Below are 23044 nucleotides of genomic sequence, written 5' to 3'. Positions count from 1 at the left end.
TAGTTTCAGGATTGGTTATAAGGTCTGATATCGCTTACTGCAGGTTTAAATCTTCTGTCAAAACGGAGAACACCAAATTGTGTTAACTGATAACACTGGCTTCATCTTCCTGTGAATTTCAGAATTGATTTAAGATTTGACTCCTGGTTTACAAAGCTCTTAATGGCCTGGCACCGCAGTATATCAGACATTCTTGCTATTTATGAGCCTGGCAGATCTTATAGGCCATTGGGCACTGGTCTCCTTCACATCCCTAGAACCTAATCGTAAATCTGGGAAAATAGCATTTAGTGTTTATGCACCCAAGAAATGGAACTGCTGATTTGAGATGTGATCCAACAATATGCTCAAACGTAAGACCTTTCTTTTCAGTATAGCTTACACATATCTGGTTAATTATTATTGTTATCTTTATTGCTGTCATTGTTGTTGTTGTTATTACTGTTATTATTACTATTTTATATATTCCTTTCTTTGTTTTTAACTTCACTAGTGCAGTGCCTGTTTGCCCTGCTGCTGCACAGACGGCTGTTCGCTTGTTTACTCAAAGTTTATTAATATTGAACGTGTCGCGTGTCCAAATTGCACCAAATCCAACACTGCACTTCCTTGGGTCCCCAGCAATACACCCGCCAAGTGTGAAGTCGATCGGACGAACGGTTCTCAAGATATGCGACGGACACAGGCACACACAGACAGAGATTCCTTGCTTTATAGTATGATTTCTAATGCATTTTGAATTTTCTGTATTTGTTTTTATTCTTTTACTGTTTTGTATTTCTCTGTAAAGCACTTTGAACTGCATTTGTATGACATTGTGCGAAGCAAATAAACTTGACTTGACTTGATGGACTGTATCCTTGAAATTCACTTTTTTAATAATTTCTCTGTGATTTTGTGCTTTTCTATTCATTTAAATTTTATTTCTCATCACTACTCATTGGCCTGTACACCAGATTTATTTATTAACCTGCTTCATGGACCTTTGTAAATTGATTTGAAATTAACTGAACTGAACTGACATGAACTTTTTTTTAACAGTAAGTATTTGAAGATACTGATGAAAGAGTGTGTGTCTGGAAAACTGAGGGCCATTAATTACACATAGATTACTGGATCCATTTCAGATTTCCTGACTTGGCATTGTGTAATTCATCAACAATTGAACCGGTCAGTATGGTACATGAAATTTCTCTGGACCGATTCTCACATTTGATCTCCATTTTGATAAATGAATGCAGTATATTTAATTGGGAATTTGAAAACCGTATTTGACAAAGCTATAAACAATTTTTTTTCCTTCTTAATGTTTTTTATTATTATTCAGATGTTTTAATAGTATGGCTATAGCTGTGCAGAAAACATATTCAACTGAAACAGTAGGAGTAGGAGTCCCATACAATTTCAGGGTTTTTTCCTGTTTATAATTGTTCATGGCGATGGTTGTTTATTGCTTTATTTATGAAAGTCTACGCTTATGGTATAACATCTAGGTTGTTGTTTGTTAAACACATCTTTAAAAAAGCTAATTATCTGTTTATATACTTCATTATTATTGATGGGTCATTGTAAAATCATGAGTTTAATGTCTTAATATCTCAATAATAGCAACGGGAATTATTAAAAGGGGGAAAAAATACGAATTTGGGGGATTTGTAATGTTTCACTCTAAACCAGTGGTTCTAAGTCCTGATCTTCAGGACCCAGAGCCCTGCTGGTTTTCATTCAAGCCATCTAATCAGGGACTATTTTATACCTGGGATGCAAGGTGAATGCAATTACCTGCAATTAACTACCTGATGGGATAGAAAACCAGCAGTATTCTAGGTCCCGAGGACCAGGATTGAGAACCACTGCTCTAAACCACACCCACCTCTGCTTTAAGTCCCATCTACCAAGATCTATCTATCTATCTATTAAAGCACACATAATGAAAGAGTAATGACCATGGGCAGGAAATAAGAATAAGTGAAAAATAGACTAAGGAAAAAGATATGTAACATTTACAGTCTTTTTCACCTCAAAACACAGCCAGGCAAATTGATTTTCATTAATTTATGTATTAGTTTGTTATAGCAGAACTATCAAGGAATACAAATTGAAGGTGCAGTGCTTCTGGCTAATGGATGATGAAGTATTTTGCTTATCTAGCGGATCTGTGTTGGGTGGTTATGTATATCCACAGGGGATGCAGCAACTATAGGCCAAAGAGGCTTTTTGCATGAGTTACGAGTCCCATACGAAAATGTGTTGATGGCAGTCATGAGTGTTTGCCAGTGGTTGTTTATCAAAACAAGTTAAAGTGATTGTCCAATTATACATGATTCACAACAGAATGAAGCTGCGAAAAAGCCATGAACATCCCAACATGCTGCTGCCTACAACATGAACTGCACACATGTATAAATAAGCAAGGCCTTATTCAAGTGTTCTGAATATGAATATATTGAATGAGGCTTAATCAAATGTTGCCTCTTATGCAGAATTACTACCAGTCAATGCTCAGCCTGTTAAAAAGCAGGTGTTAATCTCTTTGACTTCAGTGCTTTCCTAGGGATCCTTAAGGTCTGGGCAAAGATGAGTTGAAATGAGAATTACCATTGGCACACTTATCTGCACTAATGAGTGAGTACAAACTTGGCTGAAGTGAGGCCTAATCCTGAATGTCTGGAAGTACACTAGCAAATAGGACTAAGCCAGTTGGCCAGAGTGAGCCAGCTGAAGCATCACTGAAATGCTTCCAATCCGTTGCTCAGTGTATTCTCTGCACCACCTCTACAGAGTCCTCTTGACATAATTCAACTCACATCGTCGACTCATACGAACCCCAAGCAAAACAGAGTCCTGTTCCTATTTAAAGAAAGCCACAGGTGTCACTGATGGGTGGCGTAATCCCCTGCTCATTTGCATCTCTTTGTAGAGCAAAGCACTAATCTTGAAATGGAGAAAAGGCAAACTACTTCCCTGAAGTAATTTTCATCTTGACCCGTAATTGAGTGGAACAAAATGGAGGCTTTTATAGATTGTCTGACTGTGTGTGTGTGTGTGTGTGTGTGTGTGTGTGTGTGTGTGTGTGTGTGTGTGTGGGTGTGTGTTTTGTGAGGTCAAATTTACTCTCTAACAGAACACAGCTGACTATTCTCATTTTCCACTGATGACTATAAAAACAAACAATAAAAAAAGAAAATCCTGAAACACAGAACAAAGAAAAAACAAAAATACAGAAACACAGAGCGTTCTTTCTTTCAGTCATGAATATACAAGGACATTTGTGGTTCTTGCTAAAGTGTGTAAAAGCTCACTCAGTGAGTAAAGGCTGGTCTCTGCCGTTCAATTTACCTGAAGGATCAGCTGTCGTCTCCCAGTGCAGGTCTCCATCTCTGTCTCTGATCCAACCACAAAGACCGTTATCAAAGGAGCAGCTCAGATACCCAGACTCTGAAGAAGAGAATAAAACACTTTTCAGAAAACCGCAGGAAACACATGCAAAGAGGCTTCAGCCCGCTCTGTAGATGATGGCTCAGACCGGCCCTGCTGTGCGCCTTTAACTTTACTGGGAGCAAGAGAACTGCTGAAGCTCCTTCTGATGAACATGATATGGTGGGAAAGCCTAAACATTTGCTGTAATGCATGATTTCTCCGGAGAGAGCTGATACATCGATGGAGAATGAACTTACTTAAACGACCAGTGGAAATGCATTCATCTAAATAAATCTTGTTTGTATGAGTTTATTTGTTGATATCAGTGTGTGTGTGTGCATGTGTGTGAGTGTACTGCCTCTCCAGATATGCTGTCTTGAATGCATGCCATAAAGCATAGTAAAATACATTATCATTATGACAGTGAGTAATAATTTACCATGACTGATGATTTCTATCTTTGCAATGCTGCCTAGACAATAACATTAAGAGGACATAAGCAAAATCAACTGCTGTATTATCCATGTATTGCTGTACAAATTGGTTTGGAGATGAGAACAGCATCCATCATTTTGTCCCTGAAATGGGTTTCCGAAAAACACTTCTCAGTTCATTTTCTATGCCAATGAAAACGCCTTCTCTCTTGACACCGTATGGCCAATGATGCACTGTGAACCAAAATAAGCACCTAGCTAAATCATTAAGCAGTTTAAACTGCATAACATTGACATCAATAAATCACAAACACCAGATATGATAGATACAATTTTGTCTTTTTTCAAAGCCATGCTGCTATTGTTTTTGTTGCAGAAACTCCACATCAAGTACTACGGCGCTTATGACCGATGCAGTAATCTGCTTCCAAATGAATCAATTAATCATTCAAGCAGTCAAGCAATCAAGCAAGCATAATGTGAGAAGTGGAAAAGTCTGGCAAAGCATTCTGGGCTGTGGGCCATTATTTAAATGGGACGGCCAGATGTCATGTGTCACCTCTTGGTGAAGGCCTATCAAAACACATCTGGTCAATATCATATCTCTTCCTCGGCGTCCTCAGCTATGCACCGCTGCAGGAATTGATTGTCAGTTTCATTTTGCCTACAGCAAATGTAACTCGTCCATCATCGTTCGAGCTCTCCTCTCTGTCAGCGAGCGGGGCTTCTTATGGATCGTCTCTGTCAAACGCGTTGTATTTACCTGGGTCGTCCTTGGCTTCATCTGCCGTGTTGCCCAGCTCAATGTCGAAGTCGATCCCCAGGACGCCGTTGTGGCCGTGGTTCCGCGGAACTGAGGAGGCAGGGGACAGGCGCAGGTTTAGATAAAGGATTACCAGAGGTGTTTTATTTGCTTGCTGGCATCCTTGCTTGTGGCTATTGTGTTGCCTTGTTTTATTACTGCAGAGGAACATCTGGACTACATTAAGATGAAATATTCAATGGCATGCTTTAGTGCCTGCATATCCACAACTAAGCACATCGAACATTTCAGCGCTGTTCAGAGACACCGTCACATAAGAATAACCAGATGAGTGTTTTAAAGGGGTTGGTAGCACTGCACTGACAGCTGTAGAGCCTAGAACCCTGTGAGTGAGATTAATAAGAAACACCGAAAGTCAAATGTGTATCATGGCGAGGAAAGGGAGGGGGCATGGTGAATAAGTAACAGCAATGGGAGATCCATCTGTTTCTGATGCAATGCCCGAGTAAACGTTGCAGCAACACAAACTGGAGACACACACACACACAGACACACACACACACAGACACACACACACACACACACACACACACACACACACACACACACACACACACACACACAGAGTCCTGAAATAGCTTCTTTCCTGCTCCAGTGGGGTCACACTGCCCAAAATACCACAGGCCAAGCTTCCTTATTAAAGGTCAACTGACAAGTGAGGCATGAAAGGTTGTTTTTATCCCTTTAATCCTGTGTGTGATTTCCTGTACTGCCGCCCCCTTTGATCACATCACCCTGATCAGAATGATAATTGTCTTTACTGGCTTGAAAATGCCTTTACAAAGGAAAGATCATCAAAGAATGTACAACACAGAGAGACATCATCATTGTCCCTCAGTATGAAATTGGGGGAGGGACTATGGTTTGTTCGTCACGCACAATATCTCGGATACCACCGATTGGATTTTGACCAAACTTTGGGGAATGATGCGTGTCATTGCTCCATTCTGGTATTTTCAAATGATACTTGTTGGCCTAAGGGGGCCGATGCAACGTTTGTTTAATTGTCTATGCATCACACACAATATCCCAGAGGTCGCTGATTGGATTTTCACAAAACTTAATGGCATGATGTGTCTTATTGTTCTATTCTGGCATCTTTAAAATGACATATCTCAGACACCACTGGTCAGATTTTGACGAAACCTGGAGGCATGATGCATCTCACCACTCTGTTTCAGCATTTTCAAACACTAATTGGCCCAACTGGGGCTCTACTATTACAGTTCAAAACAAGGAGACACATTGGTTCCTGATTGGCCCAGATGGAGATTGCATCATTCATGGGGTACAACATGTTGTCTTTTGCTGATGCCTTGTTTCAATTTTGGAGATGCGCCAAGTCAATGGATGTTCAAGAGGCAAGCTATTGATAACACATTTCAATCTGAGTCTTGCTCCTATGCCACAAATCCGCTGTAACCTGCACTTGAACTGTAACTGGCCTGGACTCCTCAACATGTGCCCCTTCCAGTCAGCCTCAGCACTGACGGGACCTATCCCTCTGCTGGGTCAGACCATCTAGCAGACTGTGATGTGGTCTGACAGTCTGAGGAATCTGGAAGCGAAGAGGTCACACTCACACCAGGCTCTCCAGCAATCCCAGGCATCCAGGTCTGTGTGTGTGTGTGTGTGTGTGTGTGTGTCTGTATATGTGTGTGGTGTGTGTGTGTGTGTGTATATATGTGTGTGTCTGTGCTTTTAAGGAACATGGCCTCCTGAAAATGTTGTATCCATTAGTAGAATATTATGTAGAGCAGGTTGCTAGGCTTTATTAGGAGTAATAAGGTCATATACAGCTTTCCTACTGTAGCTGACAAGCAGCCTCCTATACTCTAGGTGTTGAGGAAACAGTAACTTGAAAGGTGACATTGTGACAGCGAGCAAAAAATAGCTGTGTTTGTCTTGCCTATCTTCAGCGGAGTGAAAGTCACCCCATGACATGTGAAGATGAAAAGCATCAATCACTGTGTAAATACAAGTGCTGGCAAATAGGGAAATAAGTGGTGTAGTCTTACACGCTGCATTTTGTTTCATCAAATGTGCCACTCTGCTTTTGTGATTAAACAAACAATTAAGTAAATATTTTTTAGACAATCTTCTTTGGTCAGCAGCTATGTTAAAACACTTCATAAATTAGATTTTTCCACATTCGTCATCCTTTCTTATCTTGCCTGTTGACTTTGTCTTGTTCATTCCAGGCAAATAATTGGGCGGTCAGTAAGGGCTTTGCTAAAGGGGATTTCCTTCACTCTGCCAAAACGTTAAGCAAACAAAGCCATAATCAAATGGTTGAACACTTTCTTTTCCCTGTGATTTCGACTGAGTTTTGCAAAGTGGATGGGATGCATTAAATGCATGGATTATCGTATTTTTATAATACATGTCTTCATTTTTCAGATGCAGTGTAGTTATCTTCCACTTTGTTGCTGACAGATCAGTAATGTTAAATCGCTGTAGTCGTATCACGTTTGTGCGAGTCCAGACTGAAAGTAAACAAAGCTCTCAAAACGCTCAATTTAAACACCCACACTTGAGGCGCAATTGTGGTGTTCATCTTGCTACGAGGCTCTTATTCAAATTATTCTCATTCAAATCTAATTATTTGACTCACTCAGTGGTGTCTCCCTCTGCCTCTCCCTCGCCCATCTTATTCAAAACATCTTAAGGAAGCTCTGATTTCTGGAACTGCTCTGCTTTAGTGAGAACTATTAGATTGATGTCTACCTCAAGTAGTGCAGGCAGGTGTTAATGTAATCTTCTCTCCTCTTTCCTTTCTCTAATTACGTGATGCCATCTGGCAAGGTGAGTTGGAACCACAATATCTCACCTCTTATACTCTACTCTGCTGTTGCATCTCACCAGCCAATTCTATGTCAAAGCAGCTTAGTGTTACACTGAGGGTTGCAGTGCCTATGAGCATGCATTACACCAACAAGACGACAAGAGGGCACCTGCATTCCCTTCACTACAGGAGTACATACAGCAGTAGGGACAGTTTTAGTGTAGTTGTTTTTTATGTAGTTTTCTGTTTCTGTTGCCTTTCATGTAAGTTTGGCACTGATTCTTAATTTGTAAAGGATTTTGGGTGTGCAAAGAAGTTTGTTCCAATGTAAAGAGAACAGCCAACATAGCTTAATCAAGAGAATTCAGATAATTAATTAATTCAGAGTATTAAAAGAATTAAATAGGTTACTGCAGTTGATTACCTGTGCTTGTAAAAAAAAAAAACCAAAAAAACAAATGTAACACAATCTAATTGCTTTTTGAATTCAGTGATATCATTTGGTTTTCAGTGTACTTCAAACTAAAACAAAGACTGACAATATAACATGAATCTAATTGGTGTAAAAGCTACATGTTTGAAGGAGAGCATGGTGTGACACGTGGATAAATTGCACATCTGGTTGAATACTGGTGTGTGTGTATGTGAAATATAGCCAAGAAGATAATTAACCTTCAGAGGAAAACAATCTTAACAACTCAACAAATAGCCAACTACTGTACCTGGTGAGTCTGATTTGTGATCTGGCAAAAATGGGCATTATTTCTTCATGTTTCCAAGTCAGAGTCAGAATCTGCATATCATAATGTGAAGCTGAATAGGCCTTGATTTACATATTCATCACCTCAAGTGCACATCTTGCGAGAGGTCACATATTCCCACGGCACTTAAGTCAAGGTCTGAATCAGGTCCTCAGTGAGTCTGATATCCTACCAGGAATTATTTATTCTCAGCCAGTCAACGTTAATGTACACTGTCAACAACTGTGTCACTGATAATGTACCTTGTTTTACAACAGTTTGCTTGCCTTTTGACCTTTGATTTCAACCAATTTAACCAGTTTACATTTACAGTTTACATTGTCCTCAAGCCTCTTAACTCTGGTGGTGTATATTACTTTACTATGTCAGGGGTTACTTGACACATATACAGTATATGCCCGTGTGAAACAGCTCAGATCAATAGATCAATGTACAGATCAATGTTCCTGTGCTTCTATTTGAAATGGGTAAGATAATACACATCATCCATCAGGACAGCTTCACTTCTGATTTGCCAGCATGTGACTTGGCTCTATCATATTTCATAATCAAGCACAATGTTTCAGGATTCAGATGAAAGAATATGCAAATTCTCTCCAATTTGGTTGGCTGAAACCTGTCAGGCAACTTGTGATGAAGATGAATGGTTTGACAGGAAAGGCGTCTTTTTACAAACTGGCAGTAATGTAATTAAGTCAGATGTGTGAGGAGAAAAAACAAAAGCAAAAGCCAGCTCTTACTGTGGACATCCCCTCTCTGTTTGGTGACCTCCTTCTGGATGGTGTTGTCCACAGGAGTGACCTCCGGCTGCGGTGCGGGTCTGGTGGGAACAGCTGGCCTCGGTGGGACGTAGGGCTTGCGTGTGGGTACCGGTGGTTTCCTGGTGGGGATGAAGGGTTTTCGGGTGGGAACTGACGGTTTGCGGGTGGGAACCAATGGCTTTCCTGGAGCAGGGGTGATCCTCTTTGGAGGGAGGGGCGCTTTGGTCGTGGTTGTGGTTGTAGTCGACGTGGTAGTGGCAGCGGTTGTTGTTTTGGGGACAACGGGAGCGATTCTCCTAGGAGTCACTGGTGGGCGGCGGGTGGTGGTGGTCCTCCTGTGGTCCATGTCCGGGATGCGGTTGTGATGATTCGGAGGCGGGTGCCCCGGTCTCGGCGGGTCGATGACCACCTTAGGAATGGCTGAGATGATAAGAGAATACAGGTGGAGCACTGAAATATGAGCACTTAAAGAGTTAATGAGGCGTAGAACTGCAATGATCAGCTTAACCTTTAGAGAGGAAGCTTTTCATCCTTTCTTTCATCTTCTGAGACTTCACCCGATATCTATTAACTAAATGTTATCATGCGAAAAATAATTAGGTGTCTTAAATCTTCCTGAAACAAAAGCTCTTACTGGCAAAGTAGCCAGGTGGACCTAATCCGTAAAATCAGCATGCTACAAGTTCACATTCATTTCTTATTTTCTAAAATATCATTTTTGGACATTTTTGCCTTTATTAAACAGTTCAAAGTGGAGAGGACCAGGACAGACTAGAAGAGAGAGAGAGGACTGACATGCAACAAAGGTCCTGGACCGGATTCAAACCCAGGAAATCACAGTTAAATGGTATGTGGCTTAACCCACTGATCCACCAGGACGCCCCAAGTTCACAATAATTTCTACTTTTGTGAAGTGAACATTACTTTTCTGATACCGCAACGTTCTGTTCATCTGTAGATGTGCGTGTCCCGATTAGCAATTCTTTGTGCGCTCATAGCCCCGGGCCTCCCCGCGCCGGGCTAACGCTGCTCTGCGTGTAGAGTGATCTCCCCGTTCAAAGAGGCAGCCGTGCCCTCAAGATCACCCTCGCTCGGCTGATGTCATCAAAGTTACACCTCCCTCTCCTTTGTTCCTCCCCACATTCTTCAAGTGGAGAGTAGGAACCGAGATAGGAAAGGGGCTTCACCGGGGCTTCGTGAGTGAGGAATGAGAGTGGACAAAGGCAAGTGATTTCAACTCAGTTATTGCTTTCTCAGGTTACGGGGGGGGGGGGGGGGGGGTACACAAATAGGATATTGCAACTCCATTCCCAAGGCACTTTTGCCTCGCACCCTGTGGGCAGGCGACAGAGTGAAGCATCCTCTGTGCCGTATGGATTGGTGTGCAGTTGTTTCTGTTAAATGATTAAGTAACTGTGAAGAATAATGATCGGAAATGACTTCTTGGCCAATGAGCTGCTGCAAAAACACCAGTGACTGAGACACGCAGACTTATGAGCTGTCGGCAAGCTAGCCAAATGAGACACTCGCCCTGAAGACAAACTACCGGGGAAAAGAAATATCTCTCATCTGAAAAATGTACGACTCCTCTTTCTTTTTTTTGTTTCTGTTAAGATTAAAATGGCCAGATGTCAAAATGGAGGCTCATTCGGGGCACATGCGATAAGGGAGCAGGGTAATCTAAGGAATGACTGACAGCCATTACAAAGAGAGGAATTTCAGTCGTAGCTCTAAAGTTGCAAGGCTATTCCTCCCTCTCTCTCTCTCTCTCTCTCTCTCTCCCACTTGCCTCTCCACCTTTTAAAAAACACAACCAAAGAAAACAAAAATGTGAGGCCCCCATTCCCTTTTAGAAGAGTGAATGTCTGGGGGGGGGGGGGGGGGGGGGGGTTGTTCTCATTTCTTACGTTTGCAGTCGTGGCCCATCCCCCTGTAGCCGTCTTTGCATTTGCACTTGTATGAGCCTGGCGTGTTGTAGCAGGTGGCGAAGCCGCTGCAGTGGCTCTGGCCCGACGAGCACTCATCCACATCTGAAACAATCAAAACACACACACCTCAGCTGGCCTGGCGCACGCATAAACAGCTTCAGCAGTGGCGCATCAAAAGCTAATTGCCTTGCATCCACTTCAGAGGCAGAGTTGAAAGTTTATGCCATATGTCATGTTAGTTAAAGCACTTAATTGAATAACAGTCCGGTCTGGATGGTGGCGCAGTGTTATTATGAGAGTCGCTTGGTAAATTCCTCCCTGGTGTAACGGGCTCTGAGGTCGTCAGTAAAGGCTTGTCAGGAACAATTGGCACCCAGTCCTGAAGCTATCACTGCTCAACCTCCTTCTTTGATTTTTTTACTCTTTTTTTCTGGAAAAAAAAAGAGGACTTAAGATGCTCTTCCAGATGCTTTTTACTCAGTAACATTCAAGGTAAAACTGTGAATGTGTTCAAGGCAGACGAGAGGAATGCTAATTCAAATTGTTAGATGACAGGAATTCATAAGTATGTTGTGTGTTACTGTTGGTTTGTAGTTTCACAACATGTTATTGAGCTAATAGTTTATGTTTTGCAGTAGTTTGGTGGTAGTTCAACTATATTCATATTTGGAAAGTATTATCAGTAGATTGTTACAGTAATTTTTGGTCATTTAAAGGCATAGTTAAATACTATAACTACAAATAATTTTTGGCTATAAAAGAAAAGTAAGGAATTTTTTCATTTCATTATTTAATTTTTAATTTTTTTATTTATTTGTTTGTTTTTTTATCACTGCCTGTCACACACTGTGTCCAGCCCACAATGAATTATTTTATCTTATGTTTTGTTTTGTTTTGTGCATTGCAGATGTAGATATTTTTTACAAAGTAGTTTGTACTAGGCTACTAATTTTTTTAAGCAACTTTAATTAACAAAACATACTGTATATCTTTTGAGGTTAACTTCACTGTAGTTGAACTACTTCTAATGTGAAATAACTGGTAGCTTGTAAAACTATACTTTCAAAGTAGCTCCCCAACACTGTTGAAGTACATGTATGTGTTCATGTGTGTGTTCGCTTTCTTTTAAACATGCTGACTCATTGTTAGATGTGAAAACAACACCTGCATTACTCAAAATAGATAAGTCATAACATCTCAACACCTCCAAGACCTTTGAAACTTTTGCTGTAGGGGTTTCACAGCAGAAAGCATATTAGAGTACCTATGCATTGGTATTTCCCGTTGATGTATTGCAGGTCAAACCCTTCATGGCATTTGCAGATGTAGCTACCGAAGGTGTTGATGCATTTCCTGAACCTGGGACACACTGCTATTCCTGTCGCGCACTCATCCACATCTGAAACAAGAACATGCGTATTATACTGCCAAGAAGGAATACATTTTACATGATACATGATACATGTATGTTATGCATTGTTTCAAACCAGGTTTAACAAAAAAAAAAAAAAATGTGGAATGGTAATTTATTCCAAAACTAAACAAACATTTCTTTTTATTCCATAAGACCTTGTCCCCCTCCCTGGTTAACATTAATTTATGAACAAAGCAGATAATGTATTCTGTTCCACTGAGCAGAATACAATACACACCACGTTGTTTCATTATTTAAGGACCTATTCTAAGTGTTTCTGTTGATCACCTCTGCAGGCACATGGTATTAATATTTAGAGGGCGACAGGCTCAGAGGTTTTGTCTTAAAATTATTAATTGATGTGCTGCATAATGCAGTCAGAGGGCGCTGTGGTCCTGAAGGGAGTGTCGTTTGTAAGCGCCTTAAAAACACGAAGACACCTGCACCAGCTGCAAAAACATGGGCAAGTGAGGTAAATGTGCAACGCTCTCTCATCCTTCAACAACTAGTGTTGAGGTTCTCATCAGCAAGGCACTTAATCCCAAACTGCTTGAGTAGAGAGCCACTTAACGGCCAACAGTAGGAGGCTGCGGTTACACTGGGCAGCTCCCAGGGGTGAAGCAGGGCACCCAGGGGCCAAGTGTGCTTCATCAACCATCCTAGCATACATAAACGTTAAAAAGAAATAGAAGAGAAGACAATGTAGTAGCAGTTTGTTGGGCTGGAATTGTGTGTGTGTGTGTGTGTGTGTGTGTGTGTGTGTGTGTGTACAAATACACAGTACACACTATGCATACTGTACATCTTCGCACTTAACTGTTTTAAAATGTTTCTCTTTATGGATTTTCACTTCTGGCTCTGAAGAGAGCTGTGGCTTTTTTTACCATGTAAACAGCCGATTTGAAGCCACATTCGCTTGATTTGAAGCCAGATCCTGAAGCAGTACAACAAAAGACCTTTCTCTTCAAAGCCATTTGTTCCTCTTTCTCTCCTTCTCAATATGTCATTTCCACTGATCAGAACTTTTCATAAAACATAAAAAAAGTTAGATGTTTATCTGCTATTATTGAAGTCGGCCACTGTGTTAGACTTGACAACTTGGTTTGATTCATTGAGCAAAATCTGTGAGAGGCAGAAATTAAATATGAGGCTTGTCTCATATACAGAAACTTCTGGGACAATGCAAAAACATCACTATACATTGTCATTAATCAGAAGGTTTTGTTGCACTTCTGGCACAGTGCAAAAACAATCCAATACTTCCTTCCTGTGGATGTGCTGAGACATTCTTCTTCTTATAGAATTCCTCGACCAATTCTTTTTCTGGTGTACAACTTGTGGGTGCATTGTTTTTCAAAGGATAGCATTTGTAAATTCAAAATAGCCTAATTTTCACATCTCACTGAAAATCAAGTACTACTGTTTATTTGGGTAAATGGTAGTTTAATCAAATAATCCATTGGTCACAAACCCCCCAAAAAACATTAACCTTCATATTTAACTCTTACTGTTATTTACATCACACTCTGATTCAATTACATGTACTGTGAAGCTCACCAAGAATTCTGATGATCAATTTGACAATTGAGTACTGCCAATCCCATGTATTGACTTTAAAGGTGACCTAACAACCATCTGCACTATGATCTATAACTTCCACATGCTTAAACTGGACCAAATGAAATCCAATGCAGATCAGTGGGAATTTTGTTTGTCAATGTGGCAAAACATCAAATAAATAGGTTGCTGTGAACAACCTATTTATGAGTAAAAACAGCTATGTATCTATATGTAAACTATACTATGTAAGGCTCTCTGGTCTCTAGCTAGGCCTTGGCAACAACAAGAACCCACGTTAAGACTGACATTATGGGATGAACTCCCTTAGTCTGGTTAGAAACTCTTCTTAAAACCTCCTTCTTCCCAAAGGATTATGGGATCTCCGGATATATCCATTAAATCGTCCTAACACCTGTGGCACGCAACCTCCCTTCTCCTCCTCCATCGTTCTTCATGATTGATGTCTCTCCTACTTTAGAACTCCGCCCCCCATTAGTCTGCCCTGAGTTAAGTGGGACTGTGGCCCTGTATGGCCGGAACAGCCTGTATTTAAACCTGACACAGGTTAAATGCCCCGACTCGCCTCCCTCCATCTGTGAACCACCCATCTCAGGAGCTGTGCCACGTAAAACTGGCGACGGAAGAGAGGCGGGGGGGTTCCCTGATCCCATTTCAGCCATAAAACTTGGAGGAAGCAAGAGGGATAAAATCACCATTTGGTTGCCAAGCACTGTTGGATTGCCTGTGTCCTTGCTCAAAGGAAAAAGATGTGTTGGTAAATATCCTGGATGAGTTTCCACTTCGCTTGCTAAGAGGTTTTGTTTGATTTTCTAAATTGTATTTTCATTGCCAAGGTTTCTGTCTTGCTCTGCCAGAACAGTTGCATTTGATTATCACTCAGCAAAAAAAAAAAACTCTTCTCTTCCACGTTGCTTTAGCAGAGTTGCTCCTGGCAGGTAGTAGTATAATGATGGTGTTGTTGGGATATACTGAAGCAGGACATACCCACACAGGTCCTTCCATCCGGCGCCAGCTGCAGCCCCGGTGACGGACACTGACACCGCACCTCGCCTTTCAGCACCTCACAGCCGTACTGGCAGTTGGCCATGCCACAAGTGCGAGCATCTGACGGACACAAAGGAGCCAGAGATTAACACACATGGGTGCTACAATTGAGTGCATACGGAAGAGTCTCTCTCTCTCTCTCTCTCTCTCTCTCTCTCTCTCTCTCTCACACACACACACATACACACACACACACACACAGCATTATCCTTATCCATTATTATCCGTAATATATTATCCGTCTGAGGACGGGGCCTCTTCCCCATCTCTCCTGATATTAGCCTGGATGACCCTGGGTGCAGACAACAGAACAGCGATGCCCTGCCATTATTAGATTCCTCCACCGCACAGTCCCTCTCCACGGACACCTCAGCCCGCGCAATCCCTCCCTCGCCCACCTTTATCCTCTCTTACGCCTACCTGCTCATACCTTATCTCCACCCTATCAAAGCACCAGCATGCAGCACTTCTGTTTTGGAGTCACGCTGGGCAGTTCAAGACCCTCCAAAATAATAATATAATGGAATAGATTTCGTTCGGCTTCTCTCAATAACTCCGGCACCTAAAAAGGAAATTAAAAGTGGGGCCGGTGTCACTGCCGCTACTCCGGCTGCCGCAGGCACCCTGGAGGAGAGTTTGATGAGTGAGGCAGTCCAGGTTGATTAAATGCTACAGTGATCTATTGATCAAAGCAGTAGAATGGGGAAAAGAAGAACGGCAGGGTGTTTAACACTATCATCACACAACAACACCACTGCCTAGAGTAGGTTGTGATTGCCTCAAGTAGCGAGCAATTCAGGCTTAAAAAGGCGAAACTGAATTTTCTGCTGATAAAAGGAGCACCGAATAATTAAAATTAGCTAGTCACGCCATCCTCAAGTGGAAACGTGAGGGGAAAAAAGTAATCAGGTGGAAAAAATCAGGGTTTGGAGGCAGCAGTAACTTGGAGACATGTACAGGCACCGACTCCCATTCTGTGGAATACCTCAGGGCGACTGATAAGAACCGCACATTCACTAGAACGTCTGGAGCCTGTGTGTTTCCTTCACATTTTTCATTTTAGTCCTCTTAAGGTTCTTCACAGGGGTCCCTCACACTCTATAGCGCTTATGATGAAGTGGATCAACGCGGGGCTTTAATCAAAACATTCTATCAAAGGATTGTGAGGCTGCTGTCAAAGGTACTCACAAGGGTGTGGAAATGTATTTCATAATGCCGAGCGTATGTCATCAACATTGCCTTGTGTAGGCATTCGAATGAATACATTTGTATTGAAGTGCAGAAAGTCTTCACTGTAGCACAAAGCAGGGGAGAGATTATGAAAAAAGACACGGTGAAAATATAGATGGGCTAGAAAATAGCTCAGAGATGAAAGTACCCACGTCCACATTTCTACACCAATACATACGGTATATTCATAGAGAAGTGTGTGTGAGAGAGAGAGAGACAGAGAGAGAGAGAGAGACTCACTTCCACAGGTCCCGTCAGGCATCAGCATGTAGCCATTCAGGCAGTAGCACTTGTAACTTCCATATGTGTTCATGCACCTGTGTTTACAGGGCCTCGGCTTCAGCCCGCACTCGTTCAGGTCTGCAGACGGAGAGAGACAACATAAGTAGAGTGAAGGAGATGGAGAAAATGAAGAGGGGAGGGAGGGGAGGGGGGCTAGGGCTCCCACACAAAGGTGAAATTAGTCAAAGGGCAAAGTTCAAGGGGTCAATCACGTCAAAACCTCACCCATCCATTAATGTGTGGGTTTGAGGTGCTTGTCTGTGCGTGTGTGTGTGTCTGTGTGTGTGTGTGTTTTGGAGGGGGAGGGGTGGTCTTGAAGGAAGTGAGGGGTTTCCATGTTCTGACAAGCCCACATCTGTCCTCTTTGATGATTTAACAGGAAGGCAGTGTTAACTGCCAACCTGCCCATTACCTGCACGCGATAAAAGATGCTATTATGGCCTCCGACTCACCACTTCTCAGACTTCATTCCAGTGACGTTACTGTGTCGGTGTGGTAAGTGGCAGCTCCGCCATCCAGCGCTCTTTGATAGATACGTCTAATGCCAGTGTTCTTATATGGTCATAAACATAAAGAAAGCACACCCACAACAGCCCATGAAAATGTTATTAGAAAATGATCCTGTCTGAGTGCTGAGCAGTGTGGGCTCATGGGAGAAAAGAATGTGCCCTGAGCTGAGCACCTGTCAAATGCTAATGCAAATCCAAGTGATTGGCCCAAAGTTATGGAAATGTGCTTTCATTTCATCTTATTGTACTGTAGATTCCAGTGAACAATTATTTCAAACAAAAAAATTGATATTCACAGAATTCATACTGTAGCAAACCAACCAGGAAGAGTTGCATAACTGTATTCACACTTGTGGCACAGTGTTTTTGGTAAAGGGGCAGGACTATGCAGCCAGACTCTGGTTGTGGTGTGTTGGGTAATTGTCATGGAAATGTGAAAAATGACTCTATGTGGGTAAAACCTCAATGTTAGAGACTAGTTAATGTTGTCAACATAAACAAATGTTAAGCTAAGATTCCTGTTGTTGTGATATCAGGCAGAACCATAGCTGTGTTTCCTATCTGTTACAATGCCTAGGCCTTGACTGCTTGATGCATTCTTGCAAGCAAATTAAAGGCTATTCAGATTATACATGAATAAGGTTTAAAGATAAAAAGGTGGAAAGCAACAAAGGGCTCCAAAATTGGCCAAAATATTACACAAAATAATGGCAGAAGGGAAACCACTTGTAATGCAGAAAGTAAGAAAATGCATTCAAGCTTAACATCGTAAACAAATCACATTCGAAAGCTGCGGAACACTTATCACTGCCTGAGGAAGAATTCTGACTTGAAATGTGTTACCAAGTGTGCATAAGCCAGTGATAAGTGTTCCACAGCTTTCTAACGCGATTTTTTGCGATGTTAAGCTTGAATAAATTTTCTTACTCTCTGCATTACAAGTGGTTTCCCTCCTCCTCCTTATTTTGATTATAAATGAACAAAAGAACTTGAGACCATTCTTGGCTGCATTTTAATATGTTTGGAACAGAATGGACCAAATTTCTTCTCTGTCTTACCCTTAAAATGAGTGAACAGGTAGGGATTCAGACAATGGCTATTGTGGGCATGGAACATGTGACCAGGCTGTTATGGGATAGATACGTTATGGGATCCCAAACTATTTGGCCACAACTGCCACATATACGTCTGCCGTATGTAACAGAAAAAAGATATTTGGAGAAAATACATGTAAACTGCTCATTTTGATTCGAACACAAATTTTTTTTACAACTAACTTGGATTTGGCCGTAAGCGCAAAATTTGAGGTTAAGACCTTTTGTGCATGAGGGCCGTTAATCTCTGCATGAATCTGAAATATTCTTTGCTTGGCAACAGTGAGTGAGACTGAAAAGCATAGGTGACAGGTCCGCATATCAGATGAACTCTTCACCTACAATTAGCATTACGAGTTTCCTGCCCATAACACCTAAATGTGGGGTCCGTTGGGAGCACGAGGACCAAAAGGGGAAGAGCAAACTCGAAACTCCGCAGGACCCCATCAAGTTGGAATGGTGACGCAGACTCCAAGCAATATAAATAACTTAAAAGTGAATTACACTCCCTGCGTTTCTAGGACATAGTATAACCAAGCCTCTCATCACAAATAGATTTCATCTCACTGTACATGCGGGGTCATTTTCAGCTTGGCTTGCGGCGCTGTGAGTGGTGCCGTCTTTAGCTCCGGGGGGAACATGTGCAGGATGCATTCTTTGGGTGCCACATGCCACCCACATTTGACAGATGCCATAGATTTATATGTATGAATGACAGAGTGGACACCCAGTCGCGCGGTATAGCTGCAGATCCAACCTTGTATTAATGGTAGCTGGCTAGTCTACTAAAGTCATGTTGGCTGTGTGATTGGTGCATGGGGTTGGGAGTTGGACTGCCTGTCTGCCTGTTAAATCCTCCCAAGTACCAGCAGGCTTAAAGTCAATTTCCATAGCTGAAAATTCTGCTGGAAGGCATGTGTGGGTCAGATAGTTTGAGAACTCAGACTTGTGCATAGTCTGATAAAAAGACTGTGTGAGATGCAACCACAATTACCGGCTGTGCTGATAAATCATCATGAATTTGTCTACTTGAGGGCTGACATTGGTAATAAATTTATAGCATTACACAGTCACTCTCACCGAATACAAGAATAAGGAAAATGAGAAGAATGTAGTTTGGAGCATTGGAGGAAACGCCACAACTCTGTTTTTCTACTAAAGGAGACTCATAGGATTATAAGGGAACTGTTACCTGATATAAAATTACCATTACATACAAAGATTATTACATGAATATATTACATTTCTTAGATAGCTGTTGAAAAATTACAACATTTGTGGGACCAATTTGAATGCTTTTTATCCTTTATCAAGGTGATTAAGGTCAAAACAATTATCCTCTCCTGCTTAGCTCTGTCAATCCTCATAGCTGAAAATTGGTCGTAACAATCATTTCCATCTCTTATAATATAAGGTCCTCAACACACACACACACACACACACACACACACACACACAAAAACACACACACATTTCACTTTTTCAACCGGCAGTGTCATCCTTGTTGCCATTCTCACTGCTACAATTACAAAAACCTAAGATGACACAGTCCATCGACACTGTGGTAGAGAAAGCAGGTCTCCGCTTGCCCGTCACACTGAAAAACAGCTTAAAAATGTAAATGAGGGATTATTGGAACGGTCACATTCTCAGACAGTGAAAGCTCCATGAGCATCAGCACATGCCAAACAAGACACAGCCAGGGTCTTCTCCATGTGGAAAAAAACACAGAAGACAAGATTGACAGAGGACACAGACAGCGAAGGGTGGAGAAAGAGAGAGATAAGAGACAGGTATGACCACCAATTGACAATTTGACACGGCCCCAGGACTGCAGGAGCCGGGGCGATAGCTTCTATGTGCGGAGCCCCTCTGGCGTGTTCACTGTACAGTAAATGAACTGTTGAGGCACATCTGAAGTGATGCAGAGTGGAGTGATTTATTGGGTCGACTCCACCGAGGTATGCTACGCTACATTCCCGACACGGCTCTATCACTGAGAGAGAGATTAGCAGGGGTCTCTTTCTCAGCAATATGCTGGTCTCTAAAGGAGATAACGGTGGTTAGAATGCTAGGCCTTGTTCTGGCGGAGATGGGGAAGCCGTGAGAACTGTGTCCATGTCGATGATGGTTTTTAAGGGAAGGGCCGAGGGAGCTCTCTTTTCTCCCAGAAGGTCCTTGAAATTCAGGAATAGAAGGAGACAGGTAAAAAAAAAAAGAACGAGGCAGAGCGATGAAGAAAAAATTCATAGTGGTTCTGTGCTGCTGAGAGATGAACTTGGTCACTTGTTTAGACAGGGGAAGAGAGAGAGAATGAAAGAAAGAGAGAGAGACAGATGACAGATGTAGTGTGGCATAGACTACGAACGCGGCATGGCATGCTTGGCATTCACGCTGTCACTGCTACTGCAAAGCTGCTCTCGGGTGGTGCCTGTTCTGCCAGGGGAGGATAGACAATAGTAAGAAAACCGTAGAGAGGGACATTCGCTCCTTCTCGGCCCGCGCAGTGCAACACCATGCAAGTGGTTGCTAAGACGGGAGAAGAGAAGAGGCGGCTGTAGGGGGGGGGGTGTCTTTGCGATCGATGAGTCTCACCCTCCATCACTACTCTCGCCGGCTGATGGTCCACGGGAAGAAAGATAGGAAGGTGACTGTCCCACATGGGGGGGGTTAAATAGTCCAGCGCATCTTCTTTAGAGACAGAAAATGGGTGAAAAGGATGGGAGGGGGGGGGGTGGAGTGTTTGGTTGAGACAAAATAGTAAAAGAGTAGAGAGAGTGAAGGACAGAGAGAGAGAGAGAGAGAAAGAGAGAGAGAGAGAGAGAAAAATATGCAGTGAGAATGAAAAGCACCAACCCACGGATTAGAGCACCTCTGACCACACCACATTCCTGGAAAGTAAAGAAGAACATTATGCAGCAAAGAGGATTACACTTGTGGGAATTGGACATGAGCTGAGTATCAGGGAGAAAAAAGAGGGCATGTGGGAGAGAGAGAGAAAGTGTTTGCCGTCCTTCCCCTGTTCTCTCCTCTCTTTAGCATTCCTTTTCGTCGGGAGGATGAAATAGGATCTCATGGATATCGCATGGATTCTGAGGATCCCTTCTCAATTTGTCTGTATCTGGAGGTTCAAAGGTAGACAGAGGCTTCCATTTCAACAGCCAAATCAAGGCTTGACTGCAAACACGTCAGCCCCAAGAATTTCACCCACCGCCCGCCCCTCCTCCTCTCCTCTCCTCCTCTCCATCCATCCATCCGTCCAGCAACCTTTCCTCTGGCAGTTAGCTAACAACACCTATTGTTAACTGACAGGAAGACGATACAACCACCTCTGACCGTTTTGCAAGCTTCAAACGGTTCAAGTGTTTTACCATTGAGGGGATGTGGAAATCTAAACTGCAGTTATGCAGGTTTGCTACATTCTTGCCAACTCAGTCCGGGACAAAAACACTTGTCTCAGGCCTTCAAATAATCCCAAGCACTACTGGTCTAAGAGGTTTGTATAGCTGTGAACAAGATAGCAAAAATCCACCTGGAGTATCATCTCACCTGTGTCGCATTCTGAAAGTGCAGAGGATTGAATAAATGTTAGTGAAATTTGCAAAAGTTGCTTTACATATCAGAAAATGTATTATGCCTTAATGTTATCTGAACTCTACAGCCTTAGGAAGTATATATAGTACCTAACAGCTAAAAGTCAAAGGGCATAAGATAAGATAAGACTGCACTTTATTGTTCCCCTAGGGGAAATTCACTTTTTTTTTTTTTTTATCTTTACAGATTTTTATTGCCCCATAGCACAAGATTACCATAATATGTCTGCACAGCTCGTTTCTGTTGTGAAAATGTGACCTCATTGTTTTTGTATCAATTACAGGCCACCGCTACTCAAGGGGACGGGAGGGTGGAGGGGTGAGGGGTGGAGGCTCAGAGGAGATCAGTTCTATCAATGTTGCTGCAATTCCTACTTATCACCAATAGAGGTCGATAAAGGTACTAAATTACTTAAAGGCTAATTCCGGTTATTTTCAACATGGGCCTTATTATCCCTGTTCGTGCCATCGATTTCGTTCAAAATTTTCTCAAGTGAAGAGCTTTAATTTCCTCCATAACACAATCAGTTATCATGATTGCGAAAACAGGAAAATAAGGCCCAGGTTGAAAATAACCAGAATTATCCTTTAATGCCCCTTTAATGACCTTGATAAAAAAAGGACTACATGCATAATGATTGAACAATCGTATAGTTGGTGGTAATTATATGATGGTTGGTGGTAATTATACAGCATGATGACACGCGATCCTTTGAAATTCTCCCACCTGTTCAACTGTTAACTTCAAAATATCACACGGCAGACGGGCAGAGAGAGAGAGGAAGAGCGAGCGAGAGGGATTGGTTTCTAGACCAATAAATCCAAAGTTTCAGGCCGCACCTGGACCCAGAATCAAATTGACTGGAAAATTAGGGAAAGCAATCTTTCTTTTCTGAGACAATGAGGGTGGCTTAGCCAAGACAATGGAAATGAAAGCCAACTTCAGGTATTAGCTAATATTCCGACATAGAATACAATGGTATGCTTCCCTCAACCGCGGTGGTAGATAATATTTGCAGAGGTATTAGCTAGTTGGCAGGAAAAGAACAGGAAAAAAGAGCTTGTGGAGGCATATGCCATAAAGCGCTCTCTTGTCTATTACAGCTGTATTGCTCCTGATGTCTGAGACATCGCTCCTCCAGCAAGACCTTTTAATAGTGTCTTAACAGCAGGTGAACTACAGCTAATTAAATCCACCTGCATGAAATAATCATCTTATTAAAATGATTGGATCAGCAGGGGGAGAGTGCCGCCAAATTGTTAAACAGATTACCACTATAATGAGTTTATTTGTGCGGCGAGAGGATATTCATCTATCCTGGGCCATGCTTTATGACAGAGGCACAATCCCCATCAGCGCCGAAGGTGACGCACTCTCTCTGGCA

General features: G+C 42.2%; 1 protein-coding gene across 7 annotated transcripts in view; it reads right to left on the bottom strand.

Annotated features, from left to right (window-relative positions):
* npnta (nephronectin a) overlaps positions 1-23044 on the bottom strand; it is a 45492-nt gene that overhangs the window by 2898 nt on the left and 19550 nt on the right. For 2 of the 7 annotated variants that reach the window (XM_071527293.1, XM_071527295.1), the window contains 8 exons: positions 20662-20757; positions 16422-16541; positions 14892-15011; positions 12177-12311; positions 10892-11014; positions 8964-9434; positions 4618-4707; positions 3340-3438 (listed from right to left, as the gene is read on the bottom strand). In XM_071527293.1, coding sequence (XP_071383394.1) covers positions 3340-3438; positions 4618-4707; positions 8964-9434; positions 10892-11014; positions 12177-12311; positions 14892-15011; positions 16422-16541; positions 20662-20757 — 1254 coding nt within the window. The remainder of the gene's footprint in view (positions 1-3339; positions 3439-4617; positions 4708-8963; positions 9435-10891; positions 11015-12176; positions 12312-14891; positions 15012-16421; positions 16542-20661; positions 20758-23044) is intronic. The other 5 variants (XM_071527296.1, XM_071527298.1, XM_071527297.1 and 2 more) reach the window with 3 other exon arrangements.

Source organism: Centroberyx affinis, unplaced genomic scaffold (assembly GCF_046629955.1).
Source record: "Centroberyx affinis isolate AG114_WGS23_722 - 3 ecotype Tasmania unplaced genomic scaffold, CSIRO-AGI_Caff_v1 ptg001516l_1, whole genome shotgun sequence".
Lineage (NCBI taxonomy): Eukaryota > Metazoa > Chordata > Actinopteri > Beryciformes > Berycidae > Centroberyx > Centroberyx affinis.
The sequence above is the reverse complement of the archived record's forward strand: the minus strand, read 5'-3'. Positions and strand labels throughout refer to the sequence as shown.